General features: G+C 26.6%; 1 protein-coding gene across 1 annotated transcript; it reads right to left on the bottom strand.

Annotated features, from left to right (window-relative positions):
• Positions 1 to 1,673: 1,673 nt before the first annotated feature.
• On the bottom strand, positions 1,674 to 9,655 carry LOC129988346 (exosome complex component RRP4-like). Its single transcript, XM_056096545.1, has 8 exons — positions 9,290 to 9,655; positions 7,799 to 7,903; positions 5,881 to 6,016; positions 5,722 to 5,787; positions 5,535 to 5,603; positions 4,696 to 4,869; positions 2,844 to 2,972; positions 1,674 to 1,830 (listed from the first exon to the last, which is right to left on the bottom strand). Exons 1-8 carry the CDS (start codon positions 9,400 to 9,402, stop codon positions 1,750 to 1,752), a joined length of 873 nt encoding a protein of 290 aa, XP_055952520.1. The 5' UTR covers positions 9,403 to 9,655; the 3' UTR covers positions 1,674 to 1,749.
• Positions 9,656 to 15,776: the final 6,121 nt, after the last annotated feature.

The raw sequence follows: 15,776 nt of genomic DNA, 5'->3' as shown, positions 1-15,776 counted from the left end.
GGCTTTGCTAGCAGCAGGAACCTAGTAGCTTTGCTAGCACATGGAACATAAGGACTATGTGGATAACATGAACTGTACATAATCAATTGAAAAGAAGGAATGAAGGATGTTGTACGAACGTATTTCAGAGGAAAAATGCCCGGCATCTGTAGAAGGCGCCGGGCATCCTAAAGTTCAGAGATTTTATGTCAATCTTATCATTTGATCATAGTTAAAAATAACTAGACTCATCCTGATGTAGCTCATTTGTTTCAAAACAGAATGTTTCCTTACATTCTGAGCAGAGCTTAATTAGACAACACTGTACACTCGGAACGATCATTACACAAAAAAGCAAATGAAGATGTGACAATATAGATGGTTACAATAGAATAATTACATTACAGACTAGTTGAATATTTCTCATAAAACAGTTAATTTTTTGGAAAAAAAAAATCCTGTTATTAATAATAGTGATGTCATGTCATTTAACAGAGAAATATGTTATGAAGAAAATTTAATAATAATAAATGAATTCATTTTTCAAAACATTCACTATATGAATAAAAAAGTATAATATGCAATAACAATGTTTAAAAAAATATTGCAATTGACACCAATTGATATCAGAAATGGTGTGAAGCTGGGATAGTTGGCAAGATATATAATACTTTATGTATCATAAGATTAAAAGAAACTTGCACATTGAGGCAATATTGGAGGTCACATAATAAAGTTTGAGATTAGAACAGATAACATTAAAGCAAATACTTAAAGGTAAAACAAAGATAGCAAAAGATCAATGGAAAAACAATGAATTCTATCCTAACAACATTGGAGTACATTAACCTTTGCTGATCTCTCAAAAATAGGTAGAAATTGGTTTTAATTGGCTCATACATCTTTTTTTTTTCCTTCTTGGTAATAGGAAATATTTTTCAAGTCATATCTCTCTTTCTTTCCTCTCGTAAAAATAGGGAGAAATTGGTTTTAACTGGCAAATACATCATTTTTTCTTCTTCTTGGTGATAGAAAATATTTTCTAGGTATATTAATTACTCTTTCTGCATAAAGATTAACTAGAAAAGTTTTAATATTAATAACCTAAAGGTTCCGAGGAACACTGCAGCAAATTTACGGAAATATAGAAATAAAGTCAATAAATGCAGTAAAATGAAATACATGCAAAAAAAAAATTAAATCGAAAATAATGAAAGTAAGCAGAAGACGTATGTGCAGGAGGAAAAAATCAAGGGAAATGAACAGGAAAGATCGAAATACAGTAGCAGACAGTAACATAAAAAAAAAATAGCGGCCATGTAACAGGAAACAAAGTGCAACCGAAACGCTACCAACCTCACAAAGTGCAAAATGACTGTATATTAAAGCTTAGCCCTAAATATTCTTGAATGTGGAGGATAAAAAAATTGTTTTGTAGTTATTTTTGATGATTTCCAAATATTTTTTTTTATCCCGCATGACATTCCCATCTCATATCGGGTGGAGGCTAGACTAAAGTCTAAAGCTAATTTTTCCTCTTGGATATTATGCTACAGGCAATGCTGTGCAGGTACTAATAGTATATATATAGATGTTGCAAAGTTCTATTTGTTTCATTTACAAATCTTTTAAATTAAAGCTAATAATTAAACAAATGCAGATGAGATAAGGACAGCTCTTTAAATAAATAAATAAACATTATAAAATTTTTTTATAAATTATATACAGTAGTACAAAATGCCTAAAGACAAACAAATTGTAATATACAATTTATTGACCTTCTAATTCTATTCTTTGCAACACAGCATCAACAACTTCTTTCATGATCTCAGGTTTCAGAAGCTGTTTTGGCTAAAATAGATATTCAAATTATTAAAAGTTGACAAAAAGATTTTTGTATCATAATAAAATTCACAAAATATATCAGAATGTATAAATTGCAGAATACATTAGGAAAAATTATGGTAGATTAAAAAAAATGTAAACCAAGAATACTAAACTTAAAAGTATGCATGGACAAACAACAACATATATTTATTAAATTAACACAATATTAGGGGCGGGGGAGAAGACAAAATTAAAAATATGTTCTGACATATGACATTTTTCTCTATCAAAATCTTTTTTTTTTTTTTTTTTTTTTTTTTCACTTCTGAGATTATCTTGTACACAATTATTAATTTCAAAATTGATCCAAGGTAAATGCTAAAAATTTGGATCTCACATGAGATTTATTATTTTCCATAAATGAAAATAACTGCTTGTGCTGCAAGTACTTCCAAATTTTTATGCAAAAATTTTCACTGTTTTTAAACTTGATTGGCTAACATTTTCAAAAGTCCTAGAATTCCATAAATTTAGCCTTCACATATGAATGACATTGGATCTTGATTATCTTCATTGTATAAGGTTACTTCCATTTGCTATTTTTTTTTTATTAATAATGAATCAATGAAGAAGATCAAATAAACCTTTTCTTAACAAAAAAATATTTGCACTATTAAAGGGGGGGGATGGAATATCAATGTAATTAGTCTAGTAACCAATTACTGAATGTTGTGTTTATTAATAATTATATATAATTAAGAATTTTAAAAGTTAAGCTAAGAAATTTTATTAAAAATTTCATGACATATGGAAAGATGTTTACAGAGGGACAAAAATAATTATTGTGGCCCACATGTGGCCATAGAGTTTGGCATCCTTGATGTATACATTTATTTTTAACTTGAAGCATTTAGATAAAGACAAAGATGCATTTATATTTGAATTGAAACAAAACAAAAATACTTATTTTTCATTCACTAACAATTTATCTCCTGGTTTTGAAGGAATTTAGAGTATTACAAATCTTTCATACTTACTTCATAATTCATAGACTCTTGATATGCATAAAGGACTATTGTATCAGATAATAGCTTATTATGGGCAGTTAAAGCTAGAATGCAGTTTCTCAATCTTGCAATATTTTCCCGATCTGATTTGGAAATGTACTGAAACAAATTTTAAACGTTAATTGTTAAATTCTTAATTATATATAATTAGGACCATTCATATAAAATTGTATATTCTTTATTGAAGTATATTCATAACCCATAAAGTTGTTGATAGACAACAAAAAGAACAAAAATTGTAACGAATCATGATGTTACAAATTTTATTTAGCTGGGAAAAATTGCTGAAATATATAAACTATATATATCCAAAAAATTCATATTTTAATGCAGATTCAAAAACACTGGACAGATTAATATTGACTAATTTATATCATAAGAAAAAATGGTACATCACTTAACATGCACTTGTGCTAAGATAATGAATTAATCTGCTTAAAAAAATTTTAATGTTCGATTACAATAAAAACTACTACAGATGTCTTAAACTATCCTTTTTTCATCTATAATGAATTTATTATTAATATTTGACTAAATCATTTTCATACATATTATAGCTATATTTTTCTCATTTTCATGTGCCATTAGCAAAAATATTTTCTATTTTTTTTAAAATCATATTTTAAATTGGATTCAAGAGGTCTCAACAACTTTTGCAATACTCATTTTAAGTTAAAAAAATGTTTTACAAAATCAAATTTAATTGATAAAGCCCATTCACTACTTCAATGAACATAAATATAAAACAAATTATTATAATTTCACAACTTTTTGAAATAAAAACACATTTATATTCTCCCTCCCCCTTCTCTTTTCCTTTTAAGCTTTGTGTCCCTAACGCAAATGCCAATTCAAGTTCTTTTAGATGCATACTACAGTACTATGAAATGATATTACAACACTTAAAATGAAGGGGAGGGGGATTTGACCATGAGTTCAGCTGACAACAATAATAAGATAACACAAAATATTTAAAAAATTATATTATATATACATAATATATATAATAATAATATATTATTCTTTAAATATAAATTTCGTTATTCTTGTCTCTTTTGTCGTAATTAAAAAAATTCTAAAACAATCCTGCAACATAAGTAATGTTGAAAAATTCATTTAACTTTAATTTTAGGGAAGAAGCTTTTATTCATTTTCTCCTTCCTTTCTCATATTACATTATTTTTAGAAACAAATAATGGAATTTGCTTTTGAAGAGTTTAAATAAATTTCATTGTTTAAATTTTATTTCCGATTACTTAAAGGTTTTTTTTCTTACTTTCTTTTTATAATAAAAAAAATCAGGATGAGCTTATGTCCCAAGGTAAAGAATACACAGATACTGATTTCAATTTTCAATTCTATTTTGCAATCTCTTAAATATTACAATATGAATATTTTTTTTATGTCTATTGATATTATTCTGAAAATCCAATTGATATTATTCTAAAATATAATCTAAAAAAGAATGCAATGGCTTTAAATTTCTATAAAACATATTAGAATGTTATGGAATTAAAAAATGATAATTTATAAAATATAATTTTTATGGAGAGAGAATACAGAACATTATCAAACTTTTTTTATCATTTGTTAGATCTTTTATCCTTTGAATGGTGGAAATGTTTTTGTTTTTTTTCCCACATTCAATTCAACAAACAAATAATTCATATTAATAAATATATATTTTTTAAACACCCATGGATAAAGTATTTTAAAAATTTCAGCTATATCATGATTAGTGCTTACAATAAAAATACTAGTGCTTACAACACCAGATTTTATAAATGAATATATTAATAAACAGAAAATAAACAAGACTTACTTCTAAATTTTGTACATAGCCACCAGTTTCAACATCTTCTCCTGATGTTGGAGCAATCCAAATATAACCATTATTACTTAAAATTAACTGCACACCACTCACAATATTATGAAAATGAGTTTTGGTTCGCTGAACCAAAGAAGGTGACACTTTCACCAACTGCCCTTGTGAAAGCTTAAAGAAAAAAAATAAAGTTTTATTTTTAGAAATAGTGATTAGTTTCACATAAACATTTTTTTTTTTACTTTTAGAAAAAAATGATATTGTAATACATAAAGAAAAGAACTCACATTAGTGAATAACAAACTATTTTGATTAAATTTTTTTTAAAAAAAGCATTAATTTTTATTAATGAAATGTTATAATTAATAACTATTAAGCAGTTTTGAAAACAGGCTTATTCCTATATCTTAAAACTTAATTACCAAAATAAATCAAAGTCATAATAATGAATACTAACTCATATTAAGAATTTAAAACTGAAATTCATTATCTTCAGTATTTGATTATTCTCAAATTTTGACCTTAATTAAAACAGGCAGTACCATTGTTTCCTTATAATAATAATTATTATTATTGTAAATTATCTAAGGATTCATGGGTTGCTCAGTTATGAAAAATAAAGAAGTCTTTTTTTAAAAAATCATATTTACATTTCCTTAATATTCTCAGATTCAAGAAAAACTATGTTATTTAACTTTATATGAAAACTAGATAAAAACAATGTTACATATATCATATTCCTCTCTTTCTTGCTTTCTTTTTTTTCTTTCTTATTTTATTTATTTATTTGCTAAAATTTAATTGGTCTCACTATCAACAAATTTAGTATCACTTACTTTTCCATACTTTAAACTTCTTGTATGTAGTGACAATGCACCATCAGAAAATACTGATTGTACTTCTGCCTATAATTATCAATAAAGGAAAGTTTTTTTTTTATTATTCATCAAAAAATTCAAACTTATAAGAAAATGCAAGAGAATAATGTACAATCATAAAAAATTACAAGTTGTAAAAGGATACACTAATCAGATCTCCAATTTCTAAGTGATGCCTCATCATTAATTCGTCTTCTTCTGTTTTTCTTCTCTTAAAAACAATAATAATTTTTTAAAAAGTAAAACATAAAATTATCAATTAAAAAAGAATAAATTAATCAGATAAGTTGCAAATATTACTTACCAATTCACCACCAGGCAGATTAACAGAAGATAGTAATAAAATAGCATTCAAGCGAGCATTTATATCAACTAACCATCTTTTATGCTGCACCTCTACTATTCTTCCAACAACTACGTCACCAACTTCACCATTATAACTAAAATTAATCATTAAAATAATCCATTATAACTAAAATTAATAATTAAATGAATTGCAATCAGAAATACTATATGGCAACTCATATTTACTACATATAGAATTTCACAGATGAACACAATACTGGTGAATGATGACACACATGCTTTAACAATTTCATGACAATACAATGACTTTCATGAAATTGGTTTACTTTCAGTTTAAATATATAATTAACAATAAAAATACTGATTTTTAAATTTTTCTACCATATAGTCAATTTAAAGTACATTAGCAAGATACATATATACCAGTATTGTATGTATAATATATAACAGTACATATATAACAGTATTGTTATGTTTGTGCCTTTTCCTGTACTGTTAAATTATGTTGTTACTGATTACATTTGGCCCATTAATGATACAATGAAATTTTTCTTTTCTTTCCCCCAAATAAACAAATTTTAAATTTATTTTGTGGGGTTTGAAAATTATATCTGTTGTTTTATTAAATCAGTGTAATATGCATTCAAAAGTAAACCTTTATAGCAGGTATGCAAATATTTTATGATGTCAAAAAAACCAAAACCAAAAAAAAAAAAAAAAAAATATCTAAAATCAAACCATTAACCAATAAAGTACTGAAAAAATGTATTTAATTAATTTAAAAAAGACAGCATAGAAACTTTTTTTGTTAAAGTAATAAATATCCAAATCATTGCCAGAAGTAATTATTTTCCTCAAACTCTATATAATATATTACATCTATGTTAAATCTTAAATTTTATATTCATTGTTTTACACATAATTTCTATTGATTCTAGCTATATAATTTATAATTTTGATCAGTACTTTCCAAGGATAATTTAACAACATGTCATGTCATCATATAATTTACACAAGATTCAATTTACATCATTAGAAATATTTCTTGTGTTACATAATACAATACCCTATTGATTAACAACTATTTAATAAGCAATGATAATAAAACAAGATGCAAATATTACAGATTTGATTTTTTAAAAAAACCCTGAGGCATTAAGATACATATACATGTATCTTAATGCTTCAGGGGTTACTTAATTTTAATGCAAAAACATTTCTACTTTAATGAGATGGAGACAAAAGTATTTACATTTCAGCTTATGAATCACATTATATTTACTTTTCACAAGTTTCATAAAATTATTTCATGTACCTTTTTCCAGAAGTTTCTTATTCTGAAAGTATAAAAGCCTGAATGAAAATTATAAATTCAGGCCTTTTTGCATTTGATATTTTCCAGTGATATGTATTGCTTTTTGTGCAATATTTTAATAATAGTTATATTTTAAAATATCTACTAAAATCTTAACATGATTATTTAGTGGTAGCAAGAATATGGTGACAAAAATACTTCAATTTTTGTATTTATTATGAATTTTAGGATATTTTGATACTGTAGCTCAATTTTACATTCATTTATAGTACAGTTTTAAACATGTATATTTAAATACATTTGATGCATCAAGATGCATTTAGTAAAAAATTAAATTTGCAAGGAAGTTTTTAAAAAGGCATATCAAGATTATATATATATATATATATATATATATATATATATATATATATATATATATATATACACACACACACACATTATATTAAAAAAAGTTTTAGCATAGATAAGCTTGAGCATAGATGTAGAAATATAGCTTTAAACATGGATATTTTAAAAGATCTAAAAGTATCAAGAAGTGCATATTGCACATTGAATTTACACAGAATAGCTTTAAATATGCATATGTAAAAAGACTCACCGTGATCTTTGTGGCCTTACAGAATACAGCTTGTTTATTCTCTCAACAGTTCCAGCAACAGTAGCACATATTTTTTCATTTTCATCAATCCAGGTTCCATGACCTCTATGTTATGGAATAATATATATTAGAGTCCAAAATTCAAGTTAATAGAAAACACTTCATCTGTTCATAAAATTTATATGACTTGTTTTGAAATACTACTTTAGAAAGTGGTGTAGTAAAATAAACAATTTAAAATTATCACAAAATATAAAAAAAATTATGTACAAAACTTGGTAGAAAAAAGAACAGCACAATAGTTGTAACTTAAGGTGAGATTTAGTATCCAGTAAATATAAAGACGCAGAATGTCAGTTATTTGAAAATGGGAACTTGACAAAGCCTTACTATATTCTTTAATGCACATCTTTTTACAAAATAATATTATTAATTTGCTTATAACTATGCATCTATAAATTAACTGTATCAATCAAAAGATTATTAAATTCAAGATTAAAATCAGTTGTAAATATAAATGTCACAGAATGTATTTGCCTTTATCTCAATAAATTGCTTTAACAGTATAATATAACAGTTTAGCTTACCCATAATTCCATTCTTGTCAAATGGGATTATAAATTTAAATTCAAAATTAATAAATACTTTCCTTAAAAAAAGTGCTTATATAAATCCATAGAAATATGAATAGCTCAGATGCACACAAGAATATTTTCTAAAAAATTTCTATTAAATTAAAAATAAGTTTCAAAAATAATAATTTTTTTCCCTTTCAATAATTAATGGTAAACAGAGTTAGTGAAACTGATGTAGGAACATAAAAATGTTTTATGTTTATGATACAAAGTTCTTTATTAAATAAATAAATGGCAAGTATTTTATTTCCAAAAACATCATCCTATTCATCATTTAACAGAATCTATTATTTAATCTATAATTTTATTTTTGAGTTTTAGTTATTATTTTAACATCTGGTTTTATCCAATATAAGATGTTTGTTTTCTTAACACATTTTATAATTTTGGATTATGCCAAACGAAAAGAACATCACTAGAATCTGACATCCTACTCCAAACATTTATATCACACCAATGAAACTTATCCCTCAATATTAGATTTCATGTACATAGAGGGTATGTGGTGTTCTGGAACACTCTAGTTTCCACTTACTTACTTCCTAAATTCCATGGTTTTATGTATCAGTTAGAAAAACTTTGTAAAAGATAAATTTCAAGCTCAAAAATAGGGGAAAAAAAAAAACGAAATTTAAATTTTAAAAAAATTTATAGCGAGAAAGGCATAAAGACAAAAATATTGGCAAATTAAATCTTTATTGATCAAAGTTATGAAAAAAAGGAAGCAAATTTAGAAGCTGATTCAAAATGAATTGGCTAATGAATTTCAAGATGTATGATTATTATTGTGCAGGACTTTTTCTTTACTATAAGTCATTGTTTACGTATGACCAGCAAACTGGTTAGCAACTCATACCTCATAAATCCAGGATCTGATGATACAATACAACCAGGCGTAACAAGCAAAGGATTTTCGGTAGCAGAAGATTCTTCTTCCTCAATTTCCCTAATTAATCTTATATCAAACATGTTTAAAAGGGACTTTTGTCGTTATTGTACTTGTAAAAAAAACCGGAAAATTTTCCCGATTCACACCAATTTGTAAACAAAATCAAACCATGCTTTCCATGTGGTACAGATGTTGCCAGATTTGATCAACCTATTTTTGAATTCGCTAACAAATTTTGAGTGAGGTCAACCATTGTCTCACAAGTGAAAAGCACAGGATTGAAATCTGAGATTGGGATGAGATTTAGTAAAATGATAGTATACATTTAGAATGTTCATTCATGAAAATATTAAAATGCAATGGCCAGTGAATTTCGAGAAAATGGCCCTCAAACTTTTGGTAAAGCTTATATACTGATAACTTGACTCCCATCTCGATGATCCCGATGGCATGGTTGTCTAGGTAACCGTCTCGTATGTGGTAGGTGAGGTTCGAACATGGCCACGAATTTTTTTACTTTTACTTTTTCTTTTTTAATAACTCCTATTCAATTAAAGATTTGCAAATACTTTTAATTATTATGTTTTTAATTTTGTATTCAAAAATAAATATTTATTATCAAAATACGTAATTATAAAATTAAAATTTTAAAAGAAAAAAATTATAAATTCCGATACATTTAAAAAAATTAAATGATTTAAATTTAATTAATGATTTACAGATAGTTTTAATTGATACACTACTTATTTTTATGCAAGGATATATGTTTATTGTTTTAATACTTAAATTATAATTTAATTTTTAAAAAATAGTAATAGTACTTGCGATGTTGATGGCTTTGATTTTATAATCAAAAAAAATATATTCTACTTCTTTTCTTTTTTTTTTCTTCAGGTTCATACTCATCTAATGAAGCATTATCTTCAATATTTTCAAAAAGTTCTTCGTCACATCTTTCATTTGCATGAATAAATTCGTCATCACACACAATAATTTTTTCAGAGAGCATGTCAAGAGTATTTTGATAAATTTCTTCACCCAACAAAATTGATTCTCTAGAAATTGAAGCTGAAGATTCTGATGCAATAATATTATTTTCAGCTAACAATACTTGATAATAAACAACTGCAATTTTTAATATCAATTTTGACGCTTCCCTGTATAGTAATTCTAACGGGATTTCATTTTCAGTCTCCGATACATTTGCAGTATCCGCATTCATAGACATTTAAACTTCAAAATATATCTATATTATTTTTAATTACTTAAAGGGCAATATAAGACGCAGCAAAATCTTTACTTTCTCTGCCTTTTTTCGAATTTAAATTATTATTAAAATTTGAACCTCTGGCTACGCATTCAATAAATTAACATCTGCTGTCTACTATTTCTTTTGATTATTGCAGTTGGGGACGTTTGCTTACATATTTAACAAATATCAGCTGCTGCCTTCAATTTTTGATATAAATACAGCTTCGTTGAGTTAGAATTGATAATTTATTATTATTAAAATCCAAGAATTTGAGAAATAAATATTTGAAAAAGATACAAGCAAGTTAAATTATCTGTAGCCATTAATGTTACGTTTTTACTTTTCCTTTAAACATTAAATTATAATTTAAGTATTAAAAGAATAAACATTTATACTTGAATAAAAATAAGTAGATATTATTTAAAACTATCTGTAAATAGTTAATTAAATTTAAATAATTTTATTATTATGTATTTTGATAGTAAGAATATATTTATAGTTAAGAATATTTGATAGTTATGTATTTTGATAGACCGAAGTAACAAGAAAACTTGTCACAGCTATGCCTAGACCGTGATAAAGTCTAAAAGACTGCAACAAAATATTAATATTACAGCTTTTACTGTTTTTGTCGGTTTTTCTTTTTCTTTCTTTTTTTTTCTTTTTTTTTTTTTTTTTTTTCTTGCGCATAAAATCTGATGCCTTTCTGATTTAGTTGAATGATTTCTTTTTGCATTTTGATTTAATTAAACATATGCAAGTTGTTATATCCTACAAGAATAAGTTAACAATTGTACATATCTATTTTACATTATAAGTCAATAATATATTTGAAATAAAACATTTTTTTTTCAATCATGGGTTCAATCATTACTTTCTTCTGACACTCACCATATTTCTGTATTTTTAAACTGTTAATCTCCGACAAGATAAAGAAATCTTTAAAGTTTGTCCTTTATTTTAAGTCTGGATAAAATAATTCTCTCAGTAACATTATAATTCTGAAATATCATATCAATAATATATATATGTGTGTGTGTGTGTGTGTAATGATATTTTAAACTTTAATTTCAATTTAATTAATTTCCAAGGTTTTATCTTAATTTAGCTCATAGTAACTTCATTCTAAAATATTCTCTTATTTCGTGATCCAAATCCACTTTCTCTACTTAATAAATTCAAGAGAAGCTTTATAAAATTGCTGAATCGGCTAAACACCGACACATTCTCACGCTCCGCGTGAAGTCCTAAAAAAATGCCCAATAAGCACATTTTTTTTTTTAAAGATCCCTGTATTTCCCTTACTTGTGATTGACATGCGTCAGAAATCCCTATCCGAATATCTTAGTAATATATTAGCACTGTAAAAAAAATATTTTCCCTATCCATATCTCATGTTATATAAGACGAGGGATAATTTATATATATATATATATATATATATATTCATCCATCAAAGATAATAAAAAATTCACTGATAAATCATTTATATTTAATATTAGTACATTTCCAAAAATGTATAATATTTGTATATTATAATTTGTAATATTTTTAACATACTTCTTTCATTGGGAATAAATTATGTTAGTTTATCGATTCTAATTATATATATTTGTGTGTGTGATACTGTTTCATGAAGATGCAAGAAATTCTTAGATATTATCTATAAAAAAATTTAAAAAAAATCTATTCCTTACAAGCTGCGCAAATGGAATTGCAGTTTCTGAAAATATCTGTAGTGCAGTTCCAAACACGAAAGGCAGTTGAAACTGGTTTTCAGTGGAATATTCTACAAACGGATGATTCATGGGGAGGGAAGTGCAGCTTCTGTGAGTCAAAAGACTGGAGCACCAGGAGGTAGAAGACTGTCTTAGCTCCTTCGCCTGCAGATTTTAGCTGGGCATAGTGGAATGGCCTTCACGCCTTGGGTGACCCTACCAGGAGCAAGCTCCCGACGTACTTCACCCATTCCGCCCAGGGACACCCTCCCGCCAGCAAACTTGTGTGAAACTTCTACAAACGGATGAATTCTCTCAGGCGAAATTCCTAAATAAGAAGAATTGGATGGTTCCCCCTACTCATGATTGGTATAGAGCCAATAAGCCGGGACAGTCCTTAAATCTTCCTTGTGATAGAAAAACCAACACTTGCCTGTCGCGCCTTGCCAGTGGCCACCTTAAATGTCTTTTCTTTTCTCAGGGTGAAAAGTTTTACCCTCTTTGCCCGAAATGCTTCCAGCATCAGGCCTCTGCTGAACATATTCTGGACTGTCTAGGATTTCATTGGGGAGAAATTTATTCTTCTCCCTTCCTCGTTTTTGACTTTCTTTTTGTCAACGGATTTTTGGATTTGGTCTGACTACGTCAGACCATGGAGATTAGCAACAACAACAACAACAAACGGATGAAGCTTATTTTCATATAAATGATCGTAATTACCGTATTTAGACAACCAAAATCTTTGCCTAAACATTAATCATTGAAATTCAAAGCTGCATGATTTAGTCAGCTGCATGATTAGTCGAATTTTTTCTTTAGAAAATTGATGCGTCAAGAATATATTGCTAAATACAATAAAAAGATATAGACACGTAATTTTTCATAAGTACATTTATGGATTCAAAAACTATATATTATTATATACTATATGACTTTGAAGTAATCATAAAGCATTCCTGATTCAAATTCCTTTCATTAAGTGTCGAAAGACCAAAATATTTTTCCGACGACTTCGCGATTGGGGGAGGGCAAGGGAGGTATATTAATTGCATTGTACTTGTTTACCTTGTTACTTCATGGGTTTTATTATTAGATATTTATGTTCTAAATAGTTTTCTATCATCAGATTGCGTATTTTGAATTGCGCTACTTTTATACAATTAGTGTCATTTCTTTCTTCTCTTCAGAATGCTATGCCATGTTATTCTTCTTTGAACAAGATAATATCTTTAGATTGCTATTACATTTTTATCCCATTAGTACAAGATATTGTATATCTCCATGATGTATTCCGACATTCTGAACGCCGGCTAACATCAAGCAGATATTGTAATAATATTGCTTGACGTTTTGTGCTAATAGATACTTTTTAATAAAGATGTATGTATGTGTATGTGTGCTTTGGTGCACTACAGGCTAGACCGTTTGACTTAGAGTTACCTAAATATTACAGTATAAAAATGATTGTTTACGTAATCTTAAAATTAAATATATGTATATATATATCTTTTCAATGATAATTAAGTTTCTTTTTAAAATTAATTTTCCAAAAATATTTAACCATATTTTCCAGGAATTTAATTCGCACAAAATACAAATCAAAGTTAATCTACATATCCATGAGGAAAATTAGCTTTTATCAATGTGTTGCCATCGTTGACAAAATCTCGGATTGAAAGGTAATTGCAAACTAAACCTACAAAAGTGTAATTTTGGGCATTTGTCAGAAAGAAGCAAAATAAACATTAAAGATTATATTTTCAAGAAACATAAGTGCAAGGAAAAAGTTTCTACGAACTTTTAAAATATCTATATAGTTAATAATTCTACATTATTTAAAGCAAACATTGTTAATATGCAGGATATCCACTTACCGGGTAAGCTAATTTTTAACTAAAGCAGCTAATTTTTAAATCTTTAATAATATGTGTATATATCTGATGGGGGAAAATATCTAAATGAATTAAAGAATAATATTTTATGTACTTAGAGCCTCTAAATGTTCTTTAGTTTCTTACCATTTTAATTAAAAAGGAAGGTCCATTCTATTGCGAATAAAAATTAAGTTGAATTAAGAAAATTTTAATATTACTATCCAATAAAGAAGCCAGATTTTTTACCAGATTTCTCAAAGGAGATACGTCAATCAGGTTTTGGGGTTTCCCCAAGGCTTATTAGTCTATAATTATGAAATTATTGATTATCTCATCAAAATTTTGATAATATTGAAAACTTCATTACTCAGTCAGATTTGACGGAAGAAGACAGAAACGTTTTTTTAATTCAAAAGAGTGTCAAACAATATGATTACTAGCATAGAAGGGCAGTATGAAACTTAGACTTTATAACTTTTTCAGATATACAGTTAGTGACTGAAACAAAATAAAATAGTATTATTTACATCACTGAAATCTTTTCGAATGTAAAACTGAATTTTATGATGAATCAAAAAGTTTTTCTTGAAAAATCACATTAAAAAAAAAAAACTTATTTAGTTTTAGCATTTCCTTTTCAATTTAAAATTGAAATTTTACGAGAGCTGACAGAAAATTTGAGAGATACAGAGTACAATGAAAAGAACAGTATAAGGTTTTCATTAAAGTTATGAACACAAAAATGAGTTAGAATGAGTTATTAAGAGATCAAGTTATACAAAATATTTAATTTAAATTTTAACGAACATAAATTTCGACAAACCAGCTGGTCCCGAAAGACAGATAGTCTGTAAATAAAAGTTATGCGAAAGATATTTATAGAAAAAAAGGAAATAAACCTGTTCTATGACGATTTACTATGTGACAGACAGAGAAGAATTGTTATTGTTTCTGTAAGCATTATAATGTATATATTATTATGTACAATGGTTAACATAGTTAAGTCAGATGAAATCAAGTTTAAAATACTATCCTCCTTCGATAAAGGTCTGAAATATTATATTTATCCTTTAGTTTCTAAATAAATTTTATCTTCTCTATTAGCATTGCCATTTTTATAAATTGATTAAAGACTTCTGGTCGGTACTTTCAAATTTAAAATGACATGAGTTTCGCATGCACATTGTTGAAATTTTGGCAACTGTATGTAGTACTTCTCAATTAAAGTTGGACTTTTTATGAATTTATAATAAATTCTAATTAGTCAGTTTGAAATTCTTAATCGTATTTGCCTTTCACGGCATTTTTACAATTTTTATAGTTCAAAGTTAGAATTCTGATATCATTAAAAATCTCCGAACATTACCAAATTATACGCAATACACATTTTTGGTAATTTTTTGAAAACTCATTTAGTGAAAACTGAAAACCGTTATAGCAATAACAAGAAACAGCAAACGATTTTTAAAGAGTTACATGACAGCTTATACCTCGCGTGCTTTTTTGATTTTCCTAACAATCGGCATAACATCACACTAACTTATTAGAAATGTACAATAACTTAGAGAACATTTTTTTCTGTTCTATATTTGAATAAAACAAAGAATAAT

Source organism: Argiope bruennichi, chromosome 10 (genome assembly GCF_947563725.1).
Source record: "Argiope bruennichi chromosome 10, qqArgBrue1.1, whole genome shotgun sequence".
Taxonomy (NCBI): domain Eukaryota; kingdom Metazoa; phylum Arthropoda; class Arachnida; order Araneae; family Araneidae; genus Argiope; species Argiope bruennichi.
Note: the sequence above shows the minus strand (reverse complement) of the source record. Positions and strands in the feature narration are given on the sequence as shown.

What these genes read in the sequence shown, in the direction of transcription:
- LOC129988346 (XM_056096545.1), bottom strand. Translation starts at nt 9,402, where the DNA reads ATGTTTGATATAAGATTAATTAGGGAAATTGAGGAAGAAGAATCTTCT. An exon ending in ATCTGCCTGGTGGTGAATTG is followed by an intron (nt 5,788 to 5,880) that starts GTAAGTAATATT and finishes ATTGTTTTTAAG; the next exon opens with AGAAGAAAAACAGAAGAAGA. An exon ending in AAATTGGAGATCTGATTAGT is followed by an intron (nt 5,604 to 5,721) that starts GTATCCTTTTAC and finishes TGATAATTATAG; the next exon opens with GCAGAAGTACAATCAGTATT.